General features: G+C 34.1%; 1 protein-coding gene across 1 annotated transcript; it reads left to right on the top strand.

Annotated features, from left to right (window-relative positions):
• Nucleotides 1-6,163: 6,163 nt before the first annotated feature.
• On the top strand, nucleotides 6,164-15,975 carry LOC133668461 (bifunctional aspartokinase/homoserine dehydrogenase 1, chloroplastic-like). The gene is made up of 18 exons (XM_062088326.1): nucleotides 6,164-6,557; nucleotides 6,679-6,746; nucleotides 6,843-7,217; nucleotides 7,476-7,564; nucleotides 7,663-7,966; nucleotides 8,143-8,195; nucleotides 8,280-8,488; nucleotides 8,575-8,662; nucleotides 8,739-8,852; nucleotides 9,376-9,474; nucleotides 9,608-9,802; nucleotides 10,805-10,887; nucleotides 12,420-12,645; nucleotides 12,869-13,014; nucleotides 13,205-13,340; nucleotides 13,725-13,808; nucleotides 13,927-14,019; nucleotides 15,428-15,975. Exons 1-18 carry the CDS (start codon nucleotides 6,415-6,417, stop codon nucleotides 15,671-15,673), a joined length of 2,751 nt encoding a protein of 916 aa, XP_061944310.1. The 5' UTR covers nucleotides 6,164-6,414; the 3' UTR covers nucleotides 15,674-15,975.
• The last annotated feature ends 629 nt before the right edge of the window (nucleotides 15,976-16,604 follow it).

Below are 16,604 nucleotides of genomic sequence, written 5' to 3'. Positions count from 1 at the left end.
AATACTCATTGTCACACAATAAACATTATGTAACTCTTTGAAATTCAAATAAAAAATAAAAATGTTTCTATCTAGCAATTAAAAGACACTAAAAATTCTGAAATAAATATCGGTTTTAGAGATTTAAGTCTTGGGTTAGTTATATTTTTTAAAAAATTGACGTTACCCATACCAAATTCTTTCAAGCAGAGGGTTATTTTGCTATGTGTTTTCTTTTAAATTTATTCTACGCATATTATTAATTGTCTAGATTTATTTTTAAGCTTATTCATAATTTATTTTAATAAAAAAAATTGAAATTAGTCCCTCATAATAGAAAACTTGTCGATAAAGAAAAGTTTTTATGTAATCCCTAAAACTAGATGATTTCATTGATTTTTTATGTTAATCTCTAAAAATATGTGATTTCATATATTTATATAAAAAAATTAACTTTAATCCCTAAAATAGATGATTTTGTAGATTTTGGAATTTTAATGAAAGATTTGATGCTAATCCTAAAAATAGAATATTTCATCGATTTAAGAAAATTTTGATATTAATCCCTAAAAATAGGTGATTTCGTCAATGTATAAAATCTTGATGTTAATTCCTAAAATTAGATGATTTTATCGATTAAGAAAAAAATGATATTAATCCCTAAAAATAAATGATTTCATCGATATTTTTATTTCTTTCTTTTACACAAAAAAATTAATTTCAATAGGGTCTAAGATTAATCTAAAGCATAAAGTTTTGATTAACTAATTCTTCCTTAACCAATAAACCTTAGACAAACAAACCAAACCCTGTAAATAGAGCTCAACTTTTCATATTCATATTCAAAGAAATATACAAAATTTGAATTCAAACATAACTAAAACCTAATAAAATTTAAAGGTCTCTTTCATATACCATCATCTAAAAAGACAAAACACACTTCTAAACCCTAATGCTTCATTCATTTTTTTAATCAAAGAAACATATTAAGTCTAGATCGCCACTAAACCCTAAACACATAAATTTAAGGTATCATTTTCTTTTCAATTTTGGCTCACTTTTCTCTTTTTCTCTCATTTTTCATCCTCTTTCTCTTATGAAACTCTTTGGTTTAAAATGAATCTGTTTATGACCAAAAACCCTAAACTTTTCTTTTTTACCTATTCAGGGTTTTATGGTTTTAAGGTGGGTTTTCTCTTCTTTTTTTTTCTCTTATTTTTTAGTTTGTTTTTTTTTTTAGAAATTATCGAGCTTGATAAGAGGCAGTTTAGCATTTTTGCATTAATGAAATATTATTTAATATGAAAAAGGCATTTGCACATGGTATGGAAGAGCACATATAGGATCTTCTATGAGATTCGAATAACGTGTACGACGTCATCTGGTGACCAAACTCTAACTTAAAATATTGTGTTGCGATCTTCACAGTGTCGCTTTTATTCCTAGGCAACGCGTGCGGAGAAAGTATAATAGGTTTTGCGCTAGAGGCTGTTTTTTTTTTCTTTTCTTCTTCTCTCTCTCCTCCTCAATTCCAAAGTCAACCCCTGCATGTTTTCAAAGCAACTCTTTGATTTTTCCTCCTTTCAGATTTATTCGTGCTCTTTTAATTGCTATTTGTTTTATTTTATATTATCTATTAGGTTGAAATTTTCTTTCAATTTGATCCTTATTTGATTTTTTTAACCTTTTAAACATGGTCCTCATTCTTTTGAATTTGATTTTTTTAATCATTTTCTTAATTAAATTATCTTTTGATTGCATCCCTCGGTATTTTATATCATTCTTTTAATTGGATTATTTTTTCAATTACATATCTTAATTTAGTTCATTTTTTTTGGATTTATGTTTTTAAAGATGCAAGAGAAATTCATGTGTTTCTCGTGTTAAACCAGCTTTGCCCATTGTTGTTGTTGCCTAGTTTTTTTTTTGTTTTATCATATTATCAAATTAATCAAGGTTTAATCCAATTATCAAATTTCTTTTACTTCTAGAAAAAACAAACGTCTTTTAATCTTTTTTTAGTAAAAAACAAATTTGGTTTGGGCGGCGACATCGCGTGGGCCGATGTCGCAGGCCACCAATTCATTTGTTGTAAGAACTAAAATTAACACTACTACAAAAACAATGATTAAAAAAAAAGCTTAGAAAAATTCAAATTCACCCCTCAAGTTTTGAACTATACACATTTGGTCCTTGTTATTTTATATTTTTTATGATTTAGTCCAACACTTTATTTTTATTACACTCTAGTCCATGACGATTGATGAAGGAGAGATAATGACACCATAAAACGTTGAGGTGAGATAAAGTGGTCGGTTAGCCACATTTCGGCTACCAAAATGGTTGAATTTGGTGTCAGTTTGTTTTTAAAAAGACAGTTCAGTAAAAGTGGTTTTTGCTTTAAACATGCCATAAAAATAGATTAGGGGCCATTAATTAGTTTATAATTCAATTTTATTTTGAATTTTTGAGGTGATTAGATGTGTTTTAAGCTTTGAAATGTGTTTAGTGAGGTTTTTAGGTTGTTTTTAAAGTTTTTTAGGCAGAAACAAGTTAAAAATAAATTTTTAGGGTCCAATCACCTAGATCCTGATTTTTTAATCATCAAAAGTGACCAAAAATTATAGGAGTGGATGATAGGCCAGACAATGTCATCGATTTAAATCTTCTTTTTTAAACTTATGAGACGGGCTTGCCTTGCCAACATTAGAGCATCTAATCTTATTTATTTATTTAATTGAGTTTTAATTAATACATTCTCTCTAATTTTTTTAAATTATTTTGTTTTACATTTTATAATATATTAATTGATTGTTTGAGTTATTTTTATAATTTCATAATACCTCAAAGAAATTAATTTAATTTAATTTTAAATCTTAAATTTTAGATAGATAAGTTGTGTTTGCATATTTCATTTATAACATCGAAAGTTATATGTAATTAGGGAGTAGAATTAATCTCAAAAGATAAATAAAAAGAATATATAAAATAAAAGAATAGTTTAGATTAAATATTGCATGTGCATTTTGCAAAAAAAGAGAGATAAGTTTCCCACTTTGATATTTTATTATCATGAATAACTCTTATTTAATCTATAGTACTTATGTTTTCCAATCTATTTTATTACACACAAATATCATTTTCCATTTCTTAATTAAAAATTTATATGGTTCGGGAAAATGGTTCTATAATGTTGTCTCTTTCTTTTCTTCTCTTTTTTGTGAAAAAATAATTTAAAATCCCACACGGGTGCACTGGCTAGTCCTCCCGTCTATAATTTATACAATTTCGACTTCAATAATTAATGCATTAAATGTTACTGTTGGCCATTAATTTTAATCCCAGCAAAAAGGGGCTAATTATGATTCATTTAAAGGTTGGATTGGGTCAATGAGGTAAATTTTTCTCCCTAAAACCGTATGTTTGTGCTGTAAAATAAATTTACCCCAAGATGTAAAATTTAGGCTTGAATAAATGTAGGTGGGGTTAAATAAATTTATTTTCAAGCCTTTTTTTTTCCTTGAGGGAATTATTTATTATTCACGTTTGGTTCGAGAGAGATGCTCAGGTTATTATTAGTCAAGTCATGCTTTCGAAGCAATTCAAGTCTAGTGATTTCCATTCAATTCTTTTAGATGGTGCTCGAGGAGCTCTACAATTTTTGTCTTGAAGCTGTTTACTCCTCGAATAGTTATTTGGGTAGCCCATGGATTGGTTCATAAAGTTAAAGTCGTTGTTGATTGTCGTTCTTGCGACGATTCTCTTCTTAATTTTAATGGAAGAATCAATCTTCGGGAGAAAAAAACAAATAGAATATTGATTTTGAAAAGGCAGTTTATATATATATGAGGATGATGGGATGATGATGAAGAACTCGTGAAAACTTCATATCAGAGTTGAATTTTTCATGGCTACATCTTGATTTAAAATATATAAGTTTAAATGTCTGTTTTTATTATTGGACTTGGTTTTTTTTTGCAAAACAACTTTTGTATCAAAGTAAAATATTTTCAAATCGAGATCTGTGTAAACTGACTTTAATATTTATATTAATAATAATAATAATAAAAATCCTCAAATACTTAAATTAATAACCTATAAAATGGAAAGAAAAGAAATATAACCAAGAGATAGAAAGCTTGGGAAAGTAAATATTTTGTATGATTATTCTTATTAAATTATTGATTAAATTTATTTACGTGTTGATATAAGATATTTATAGATCTTAATTACATCAACTTACCTCATGAAAAGTAAGATAATAATGAAAAATAATTATTTTTCCTTGCATGTAACGTACCGTAAAAAGTTAAGTCATTAATTATTGTGTTTATTGTATTATTAAAGAGAAAGGTCAAGGAAATCAAGACTTCCCTGCTTCTCTTAATGCAACTTTTGCAAGCTACAAGTAAGATATCTAGAAGCACCGAGGCTTATAGCCCAGCGCTAGAGGCAAGGTTTCCTTGCCTTTGTCACTTGGGTTCGAATCTCAGCGTGCACACATGTCATCTCCGTGGTGTTTTATTTATCTACTGGGCTTGCAGGGTATTCAGTGAGTCCGAGGATTAGTTGTGGTGCGCGTAAGCTGGCCCGGACACTCCGGGTTAAAAAAAAAGAAAAGAAAAAAAAGTAAGACATCTAGAACTCATGGAAGTTGTTCAAAGAATGCTTTACAAGCAACTTAGGATGTATAATGCCTAGAGAAGAAATTTGAGGGTTTAACCAGGACAGGACATAAGGAGGTCGACATGCGAAAGTGTGAGATGTAGAAATTACCGCTTCAAGTGGAATAACATGAGCCTTAAGTGCCTGTTATTCAGATCACAAGCTTGTGGACAAGTTGAGGCTGCCGTCGCCAATGGCTGGAGAAAGAGTGAGAAGAAGGGGAGGCCGTCGGTTGGAAGCATAAATTTTCTTTATATAAAGCTTGATATAAATGCATTTTTAAAAAAAATTTAAGGTTGTTAATACATTTTAAACCGAGTTTAGATAAGATTGGATAATATTTATACCCAACTCGAAACTTTATATTTTAATTTTAAATTTTTATTTAAACGAATCGAATGAATTCGGATCAATTTGTGTAAATACTCGTTAATTTAGATAAAATTATCATTTCTTTCTAGAAATATGCATGGAAAGATCCAATCCCCATGATGATCAGAACGAAGCCAAGCTAGTTGAGGGCCAAAAAGATAAGCTGTCCTGAATGGACAGCCAACCTGCTATTTGGGCTTGCCTAAATGGCTTGAGAGTTCTTTATTTATTTATTTATTTTTTTGCCTCCTGCCATTTGAGCTGGCCCAAACGGCGGTAGCGAACGATTTTTTTGTACAATTTCCGAGAAAGAAGTGTTTATATATGTGTGTGTAGATGCCGTGAAATAACCTTAAGGACAATGTTTTATGTGAAATTATATTAAGAGTTATTTAAAAAAAATTATATTAAGAGTTATTTAAATTTAATTATTTTTATTTTTTAAAAATATTTTAATATACTGATGTCAAAAATAATTTTTTTTAAATAAAAAAATATTATTTTAATGTATTTTCAAACAAAAAATACTTTAAAAAACAATAACTACCATATTTATAAACACCACTAAGCGATCCTTTTTTGCTTTTTTTATCTCTTTGTGTTTTATTTTTAACACAACTTTCAATTTGTTTTCATTGAATACTTTAATATATACATACTATACTCTACTCTGATATATATAAAAAATTACATACACCCTCAAATATATATTTTATATTTTTCATATTGAATAATAGTATTCAAATAATGAATTTGAGTGGATATTTAAAACCCAATAAATCAATACAAACATTCAAATTTCTTATTCGATGGTTAATAGATATAAAATGAATATTAGTCTGGACTTTAGAAACAACGACGAAACCACAAGCTTTCTAAAAAACAATTTAGGAATGTAGTGTAAAAAATTAATTTTTTTTATTAAAATTTAATATAATTAATATATTTTAGATTTTTTTTATATATTGATATCAAAAATAATTTTTTAAAAATAAAAAAATATAATTAATATATATTTTAATATAAAAAATTATTTAAAAAACAACCATTACCACTTTATTTATACTTTAAAGGTCCGTCCTCGTCGCATGGTTCAAAACTCAAAAGTCACGTGACCTACTGTTGAGATTTTCGTCTGATAACGTGTCACAGCATCAGTGGCATGTCATGTAGTTTCCTAATCACTGAAAATCTCTCTCATCCCTCTCCGAAAATCAGCCTAAAATCATCCATCGTCATCAACATCAGCGCTCGTCTCCTTCACAAACAAATAACACAGACCAAAAGCCGCCAAATGCCAAACTAAAACCCAAAGCCCACAGAGATCAGATAAAAACAGCAACAGAACTACAAATAAAAAGCGTAGCCATTTTTACTTTGGTTAAAGCTAATAATCAGATGGCATTCTCCGCTGCTTCGATCTCCAATACTTCACGCACTTTCTCTTCTCCTTCAACTACATTTTCTCAACTCAACAACAAGATCTCTCCTTCTCATTTCTCCTCCTCTTTATCTCTTTCTCCTCGCTCTTCTCCCTTCAGGTTCTTTTCTTTATATTCAGATCCAATTTCGATTGGGAAACAATGCTCCTGTTGTAGTTTCAGCGATTGGGTTATTCAATTCTGATACCTAATTTAAGTTTTTGTATTAAATTGATTTCAGGAGGGGTTTTGTTTCCCAGTGGGGAAGAAGGGAGTCTTTGCGCGGCCATGTCTCGACCTCAGTTAAAGGTTTGGTGCTTGTTCTTCTCTCTCTCTCTAGAGTTGGTTTAGATTTGTTTCTTTGATTTTAGCTGATTGATGTCACGGGGGCTGTGTCGTGTGTAGCGGTTTTGGTGGATGAATCCAAGGAAAAGGTTAAACTTCTAAAAGGTGAAATGTGGTCGGTTCATAAGTTTGGTGGTACTTGTGTGGGGAGCTCGGAGAGGATTAAGAATGTGGCAGATATCATTTTAAAGGATAGCTCAGAAGGGAAGTTGGTGGTTGTATCGGCCATGTCCAAGGTGACAGATATGATGTATGATCTCATAAACAAGGCCCAATCACGGGATGATTCCTATCTGTCTGCTGTTGATGCTGTTTTTGAAAAGCATAGATTAACAGCCATGGATCTTATTGATGGTGATGATCTTGCTAGCTTTGTGTCCCGGTTGCATCATGATATTAATAACCTCAAAGCCATGCTTCGTGCAATATACATAGGTATCGGACTGCTCTCCTTCCTTCTCTCCTTTTCATGCATGCGTATGAGATGTTGAAATGGACTAAATCTTTTTTTGCTTATGCAACTAGTAAATTGCCATATCTGAGTTTGTTCATATTTTTTTAGCAACTCTGTTTTGATTCTTAATTTGTGTTGATATGGTTCTTAATTTGTGTTGATATGAAGTGTTTGTCTGTTTCCTTGTCGTGTTTGGCTTTATATTGCCTCTGACAGCGTTCTACTTTCATCGATTGCAGCTGGTCATGCAACGGAGTCCTTCTCTGACTTTGTTGTAGGGCATGGGGAGTTGTGGACTGCTCAGATGTTGTCATATGTTGTTAGAAAGGTCCAGTGGTTATTTTCTCATTGCCACAAACAGTACCTGTCAATTGTGCCTCTCACATGTTATCCGGTGTATTATTAGGTTATTGTTTTCTTGTGCAGAATGGGCTAGATTGTGAATGGATGGATACAAGAGAAGTGCTTATTGTAAATCCGTCTGGGTCTAATCAAGTTGATCCTGATTTTGTGGAATCGGAAAAAAGACTTGAAGAGTGGTTCTCTCGACATCCATCAAAGACAATAGTTGCAACTGGTTTCATAGCCAGTACGCCGCAAAATATTCCCACAACTTTGAAGCGAGATGGAAGTGACTTCTCCGCAGCTATAATGGGCGCTATGGTGAGGGCTCGCCAAGTCACAATTTGGACAGACGTTGATGGGGTATACAGTGCAGACCCCAGAAAAGGTTTGTGCTTGGCTTACACTTTTTTCTTAGCCTCTACAAGGTTCTACCTCTTCTGCCGTACTACCTATTGGGGGACCATTCATATTCTGGAGAATGGCCTCTTACAACTTTCAAGAGGACACAAGTGATGAGGTTAGATAGTATTGCTGAAAGATTCTTTTCCTTTTCATTTGCAGTTAGTGAGGCTGTAATACTACGGACATTGTCTTACCAAGAGGCTTGGGAAATGGTGAACTTCACCACTCTTTTTGTACCTGTCAATGCTTGAACTATCTAACTTCATGTTTCTAAGATTATATTTGTGGATTTGCAGTCTTATTTTGGGGCAAATGTCTTACATCCCCGCACTATTTTGCCTGTGATGCGATATGACATACCCATTATGATAAGGAATATTTTTAACCTCTCTGCACCTGGGACAATGATCTGCCGGCCTGCTGAGAATGAAGATGGCCAGAAATTGGAGTCACCTGTCAAAGGTTTTGCAACTATTGACAATGTGGCTCTTGTGAATGTTGAGGGGTGAGCTATTTCTTGGTGATTTCATAGTCATGTATTTCATGTTGAATTCATTTTTTCCCATTTTATGTTTACTCCTTTGTTTTCAGAACTGGAATGGCTGGTGTTCCTGGTACAGCTAGTGCCATTTTTGGTGCTGTCAAAGACGTGGGAGCTAATGTCATTATGATATCACAGGTACTTTTTATCCTCTTATATCAATTTGATGGTTTTCTCATTTAACGTGGATGCTAAGTGACTGAATTTCATGTAGGCTAGTAGCGAGCATTCTGTGTGCTTTGCTGTGCCAGAGAAAGAAGTGACAGCTGTTGCTGAGGCTTTGAAGTCTAGATTTGATGAAGCTTTGAATGCTGGGCGTCTTTCCCAGGTGCTGTTTGGATTTAACTAAAACTCAACATAAACACTACCAAGTACACATAATCTTTATGAATTATTGTCTTCTTAGAGTTTTTTCCCTTAAATTTTTTTTTTTATCTCTGTTGTTGTCATATTTTGTGGGAATTTTGATAGTTCATGTCTTGTGACTATTTTGTTAAAACTGTTGGTGTCTGGAAAACAGCCATATGTAAAAAAAGCGTCAACATTATCTTTTTTCAGTTTCAAAATTTCAGCTCCTGGACTTTTGGCATCTGACATGGGTTTTTAGTTTTGAGTATGATTTGGTAGTTCCTGTCATATGCACTCCCTGAATGATAATGTACTTCTTGCCATTCTAGTCAAATGTCATAGAAACATTCTTCTGACCTCGTTCCCTTATTTGTGGACTCTGGGTCTGGGGCTCTATTAATGTAGTTTGTTTTCTCAATGACAGTGCATTTTATCCTTTTTACTTTCTAGTGTATTGGAATCATATTTAGCCACTTCGTTGTTTTCTCAAAATCACTCTTCAGGTTGCAGTTATTCAAAATTGTAGCATTTTAGCAGCAGTTGGCCAGAAAATGGCTAGTACACCTGGAGTCAGTGCTACTCTTTTCAATGCCCTGGCTAAGGTAAAAGGCTTTACACATACTTCTTGAAGTGGGTATTCTGGATGATTAATATCTTTATAATTTTAATATTATCTATTCTTATTTTCTTGCTGTTCTGTTCTGATTAGAGTATGAAATGTTTTTGCAAATGCAGGCTAATATTAATGTTCGTGCCATAGCTCAAGGTTGCTCTGAATACAATATTACAGTTGTTATTAAGCGTGAAGATTGTATAAGGGCTTTAAGAGCTGTTCACTCGAGGTTTTATCTCTCAAAGACCACGATAGCAATGGGAATTATTGGACCTGGTTTGATCGGTGCCACATTACTTGACCAGCTCAGGGATCAGGTGTGTATTGGGACATTGTCATATCTCTTATTATTCTTTCATATGTTGGCAATTATGGAATAATTAACTTTGGAATGCAAACATTAACGAATTCATTATCCTTTGCCACTATAATCAAGTTAATAGCTGTTGATCTGAAGAAAATGACTTTATAGTTGAGGTAAAATACAATTGGAATGCAGTTCCTTGTCATTTCAACCACTATCTATTTAAATAAGAATGTGGTGCCTGATCCACATTTAGAAGGTTTTTTTACGTTTTCTTGCTCATGCTAGTACTTACTAATTATGAGTCAATGTTTTAGAAGTGAACGAAACGCAGTACCAATAAAGGAGTAAATACTATGCAGTGTGCTAGTGGTGCCTTTTACCAAAGAATATTTAAGGCCACTGGATGAATTCCTCGTATTCAGTTGTATCTTCTATTGGTTAAACAATAACTACATTGTATAGATGGTTGCTTAAACTTTTCTATTTCTTCGCATAAAATCCTTCTTTTCCCAAAGTGGTTGCTTACATAACATATGGTTTAGGTTCTGGCATGCAACTAGGATTTATTATTACTGGTATTTTGATGTGGTTGCTTGGTTGGATAGTTGTTGGAAATTAAATATCACCATGAGTGCTATAATTCAGCTTTCTTTTAGTTCCTGCTAAGGGAAAATCCCTGGAAGGTCATACTGACATCTATACATATTCCCAGTTACGCTTTTCTGAAATAAATGGCCTTTACCTTCTTTCTCGAATCTGAACTAGAGACTGAAAGATTTCACTAAGCTTGAATAAATTAGCATCAGGTTCCAAGAACTGTTTTTGACCACCAATACTTGCAGCCTTGATGTTGGAAGCCCTGCCGTGGCTCATGAATGGGTAGACATGAGTGAGAATGTTAGCTGATGGAGCAATCCATATCCTGTCTTCATTTTTAAGTAGTGGTATTGTCTAACTTATTATTCTAAATGTTACATTCAATCTGAACATGTTCTGAAATTTCTTTTGGCAGGCAGCATTCCTTAAGGAAGATTTTAACATTGATTTGCGCGTTATGGGAATCACTGGCTCAAGAACAATGCTTTTGAGTGATGTGTAAGTCTTAAGAATTACATCAGGTTCCTGTTTGTATGATACTACCTATTAGCTTTGCTTTCTGAGTTCCTGTTGAAAGTCAACATAACTGCCTTTATACAAAAATTATGTGCTTAATCTATAGATGTAAAATGTTCAGAAGTCCTATAAACAACTATTGCTTAGTATCAATCACATTTTTATCAAAGGGCATAACTGAAATTATTGCACCAAAATGCTGAGCTATCTGAAACAAAAAAGACCATTCTCTTGAACACGCATCAAGAATTCTGAGGTTTGAGAGGCTTAAATGTTGTCTTATAATTTAATATGGGAGGGAGTGCAACTCTCTTCCATCAGGACCTGACACATTCATTTAGCAAATATCTTCCTGCAGGATTTAACTCCTCATTCATTTAGCATTTCCAATTATGGCCTTTCAATCAGTGTCCTATTGGGATTTACATAGTGCATGTCCCTTCAAGGGCCATGTTAAAATTTAGAAAATGTCCCTTCAAGTGCCATGTTAAAATTTAGAAAAATATTTAACTAATATACTCCCAAAAATTGTCTAATATTAACAAGATCTGCTGATCTTTATGGAGCTGCAAAATCAGTCAGAAGTGCACTCCGAATAATCCAGTTCTCACTTTTCAATTAAAGCAAGAAAATTGACCATGCTAGGCAGCTTAAATTGAAAAAAGCTAACACCAAATACATACATTAATTGAATTACTTTTCTACTCTTCAGAATTTTGTGGCTTAGCTTTATATTTAGAGGCCACTGGGATTGGGCTTAAGTAGAAAATTCAACATGGAAATAGTACTGAACAAAGAAAATTAATTGCACCCTTCTAGGAAGCTTGTATGTAAGCTAAAACCCTTTAATATTATTGAGAATCACATTACAGTTTACACGATGATTTAATTGTCATTTCCACTTCTTAAGATGGTAAAGTGACTGACCCTTACTACTACCCAGACTTGAAAGGCCAACAGCCTCTAATCCTGTCCTGGGACTAAAGGCTAGATGATTCCTACTGAAAGAGAATCTGCCCATAGGTATTAATGTACTTGTTCAATTTGTCGGCATTAGTGCATTGTTAATGGGCTAGGTTTGCATTCACACACCTTAACAAAACCTGACATATTTTTGTGCTTTTTCCATGCTATCTCACACCTTATTAACAATATCTAGACCTGTCCTATAATTTAGAATTGGTTTCTACACCCATTTTATTTGGGTTACTCCCATTTCCCAAACTTTATATGAGCATAGCAGAGCTCAACCCTTGCTGAAAGCATATACCTGAGACTCATAGTTTACATGCTTGCTTCCTCTGAGCTTCTGGGAAATAAATGTACAGATTGAAGTTGTGTGTGAAAATATCCAACGTTGTTGAAACTGCAGGCCATAGATTTATCCAATTGGATTTGATTTGCACCAGTACATATGGTTAATTTGTTTCCTGTTGGGCAAACATCTTACTCTGTTGATAACAGTCATGTAAAGTAATCTTTATATCTATTGGCTTGTGAATCTCTGGCTGCAGAGAAATTGACTTGTCAAAATGGAGAGAACTTGTAAAGGATAAAGGAGAAGTGGCTGACCTGGAGAAATTCACTCAACATGTGCATGGAAATAATTTTATTCCAAATACTGTTTTGGTAGACTGTACAGCAGACTCTAGTGTTGCAAGTTGTTATCATGATTGGCTGCGGAGAGGAATTCATGTAATCACCCCAAACAAAAAGGCAAATTCAGGACCTCTTGATCAGGTAACATGAATTATGTTTGGGTAGTATTGGGTAGTAGTCAGGACTTCTTGGTTGGTTTCTCTTTTTGTTAATTTAAGAGGAGAAGGATGCTGGTCATCAACCATTTGTTTGTCACTGAACGTTTTGTTGCTGCCATGTTTTTTCTTTTGTCCTCATCATCATCTCTGCTTCTGCCTTTGTTTACTACGTGCTTTTCTTGATCGCTTATACCATGTAAATTCAGTATTCAAAATTGAGAGCTCTGCAAAGGCAATCCTATACGCATTACTTTTATGAAGCAACTGTTGGAGCTGGCCTTCCAATTATTAGCACTTTACGAGGTCTCCTTGAAACTGGGGATAAAATACTGCGCATTGAAGGGATTTTCAGGTTAGTCGTCGTTTTTTGCTTAATAGATGGAAATATGAGAGCTCAAGAAGCCCTGTAATATTTATATCCTGGCCTTCCAGTTATGTTATATATTTCCATTAATTTTTTTCCAAGTATCTGAAATAGTAATGTTAAATAATTTCACTGTGCATCTTTTGAAACAAGTTTTCTCTCAATTTTGTTGTCACAGTGGAACTTTGAGTTATATTTTCAACAATTTCATAGGCACGCGAGCATTTAGTGACGTGGTGGCGGAGGCAAAGCAGGCAGGATATACTGAACCTGATCCAAGGGATGATCTATCTGGAACAGATGTTGCCAGAAAGGTTCTGTCCTTAATAACTTTGTCAAATTGTTAAGTTTATGCCCTCTTGTTGTCAAATATCTGCATCTATTAGACTTCTGTTCTTTGAAATTGCTATATAATGGTGACTTCCTGACCCATGAATGATTGAGAAAGTCGTCTTGTGAATCTGAGTTGTTACTCATATATAATATTGGGTCAATGTATGTCCCTTGTGATTCATTTCCACTAAACCTTGATTGGATTCAGTGGATGGCATTCTCTTAAGTGCTGATGTTGGTGGCATCAACTTGCTGTCAGTATGAAGACATGACATGTGATAGTTGACTAACTACAACTTTATTGCATGTGAATTGTACTTATCAGTTTCTTAAGTGCACAGTCATAAACCTGCTGCATTTTACAGGTTATCATTCTTGCACGAGAATCTGGTTTAAAGTTGGAGCTTTCTGATATCCCTGTTCAAAGTCTTGTCCCTCAACCACTGAGAGTAAGACTCATGTTATGTCAATCATGAACTGAGCTTAAAGATTCATGTTATGTCAGTCATAAACTGGGCGTAAGATACTGGTTTTTCTTTGAGATGATGGTTTCAATTTTTGCTTCAGGCTAGTGCATCTGTTGAAGAATATATGCAGCGGTTGCCACAATTTGACAGTGAAATGGCTAGGGAGAGACAAGAGGCTGAGGATGCAGGGGATGTGAGTATCTCTTGAAATGCCTGCTTGTTTCTAAATACTGTTTTAAGTAGCAGAATTCTTCAATTGCCAACTTAGCAAAATGTCTGTTATCATAAATTCATAGGATTCTATGAAAAAGCTTAAAAAGGGAATATAATAGGCTTGTGCATAAATTTATATAAACATCATGCGAACAATGTTAAATAGGTTTAGCTGCATTTACAGTAAATGCAAACCATTTCCATAGGTGAATGATAGATATGGTCTTATTGGGCATTTGGCGTTGTCGTTGGGGGTGCTTTCCACCAATTGTAATGTCAAATGGTCATTAGCTGGACAAGTGTATGTGCTGTTTGATAACACCAAAGAATTTGAAAAGTAATTTGGAAAAGGCATCTCTTTATGGAGGTTTTCTGTTATTATCTGCTAGAAGACAAATATCAAGACTTCATAAATTACGTTCATACTAGTATTTGTTGATTAAATTATGATTTCCTCATTCTAATAGCAAAACCACTTTCAACAACACTTGCTATCAAAAACATGTTTGTAATTTCTTTCCTTAGTAACAATGTTTTTCCACAGTAAACGCAAAACTCTATCAAATTCTGAAAGACTCTTATGCTAAGTTTGACATGAGGGATGGATTGTAGTAAGGTAAGGATGGATACCTTACTATCCATCCACTTGTTTGGCTAGCAAGGGAGGGGAAGGATGATAGTCAATCCTTCCAATTGAAAGCATTAAAAATTATTAAAAAAAAATGGAAGGATATGAGCAATCCATCCAAATTGGGAGGATTGGAAATTACAAGGAAGGATTGGAGCCTCAAGTCCTTATCCTTCTTGGCAAACAAGGGATAAACCCGATCCCTCCCCTCTTACCCATCCTTCCTCCAATCCCTCTTGGCAAACGGTGTGTTAGTTTGTAGAGGATGACCTATGTATTCTTTTCATCACCATTTGTGTGATAAATGGCTTTTGTTCGGCAGATGGCCTTAAACTGGGATGTGTAGGTCAGAAGTGGTCCAGTTTATGTGATGTAGTAGCCTGAATCAAGTTTAAGAAAAATGGAATAGTAAAGAGAAGACCATTATTGATGTCAAATCAGGGGAAGGAGTACATTTATTTCATTAACTTCCTAGTTCTTTTGTGGCAAGCATAGACCTGAAATTGAGATGTTATTCCCCTCCCCGTGTTTTGTGAGGGTCAGTGCCACTGGCCAAAACATCCATTCATACTGTATAACAGTACAACTACTTATGAACCATGGTGAACTCAGAAATTGTAAGCATGTCTTCCTTCCATAATTGGTTTGCAAGAAATATTTCATGGCCACTTTGTGTTTGTTTAGGTGTTGTACGCTTAAATTTTTTGTTCATTTAAATTCTTAACCTGTTTCCATTCTCTCTGTTGTATGTAATCCAAAGGTCTTGAGATACGTTGGGGTGGTCGATGCGGTGAGTGAAGAAGGGCATGTTGAGTTGCGAAGATATAAGAAAGATCACCCATTTGCTCAGCTCTCTGGTTCTGATAACATCATAGCTTTCACAACTAAAAGGTATAGAGAACAGCCCCTGATTGTCCGAGGGCCTGGTGCTGGGGCTCAAGTGACAGCTGGTGGAATATTCAGCGACATATTGCGACTGGCCTCCTATCTTGGTGCTCCATCATAGTTGCATCAATTTCTTAGTTATGAGTTGGTCTCGACTCATTTTGCCTCCTTTCTTGTTGTGCTTTTCTGCAGAGGTAGTGCTATTAGTGCTCGAGTTGTCGTGCATTGTAATTGTACTCTTAAAATGCGAGCTTAGTTTTGCCAACATATAAACATATGATTGGCCTTTCCCTAATTTCTTGCATCAGGTCTTGTAGATCCTGGAAAGTTGGAAATGTTAAATTTAAGCTGTTTTAACATTCATGGTAGGTCTTGTAGGTCCGTATCAATTCATGGTATTAGTCTCTCGATTGGTCTGGCAAATGTCATCATCTCAGCTTTTTTATTTCATCTTCTTCCTTCCGAACTAAATGGAGGAGAAACAAAATTTGCAGAGAACTCAATTCAAGATCTGAAAAGGAGTGCCGAAAAAAGAAAAGAAGGGCTTCTACTGCGCGTAGTGCTAACCATGTAGCAAGCTTTGTGGCTGTCTGAGGTCTGAAAGATCACATCTTCTCTCCCGTTGTGGCTCGAGGGAAGTCTCCACGAGAAACTCCCAATGGTCACTACACATCTGCAATTGGAAACTAGACAATGACAGAAGGGGTGGCGCATTGAATTGTTTCAAGTCCTGTGGTATTTTCTGCATAATGCCACCATAAATACATTTACGAACTCAGCTTTCCCAGCTCCCTCGTGGTAAACAGTGGACTTTAAGCCGAACAAGCTATTATTCCTAACATGTCATCAAACAGCAGAATGCATGCATAATAAATTTACGCAATTTTTATAAATCTTGGAAATAAATTTATCTTGGTACAAAAACTAAAATTTAATATGAATAAATAAACAAGCAACACAATTGATGTTGAAAAGCACAAATTTTACGCAAGCATGAAAAATAATTCAAGAAGCAAACATGCACACAACTTTGCATTCAAGCATCTTGACAT

This window comes from Populus nigra, chromosome 11 (assembly GCF_951802175.1).
Source record: "Populus nigra chromosome 11, ddPopNigr1.1, whole genome shotgun sequence".
Classification (NCBI taxonomy): domain Eukaryota; kingdom Viridiplantae; phylum Streptophyta; class Magnoliopsida; order Malpighiales; family Salicaceae; genus Populus; species Populus nigra.
Note: the sequence above shows the minus strand (reverse complement) of the source record. Positions and strands in the feature narration are given on the sequence as shown.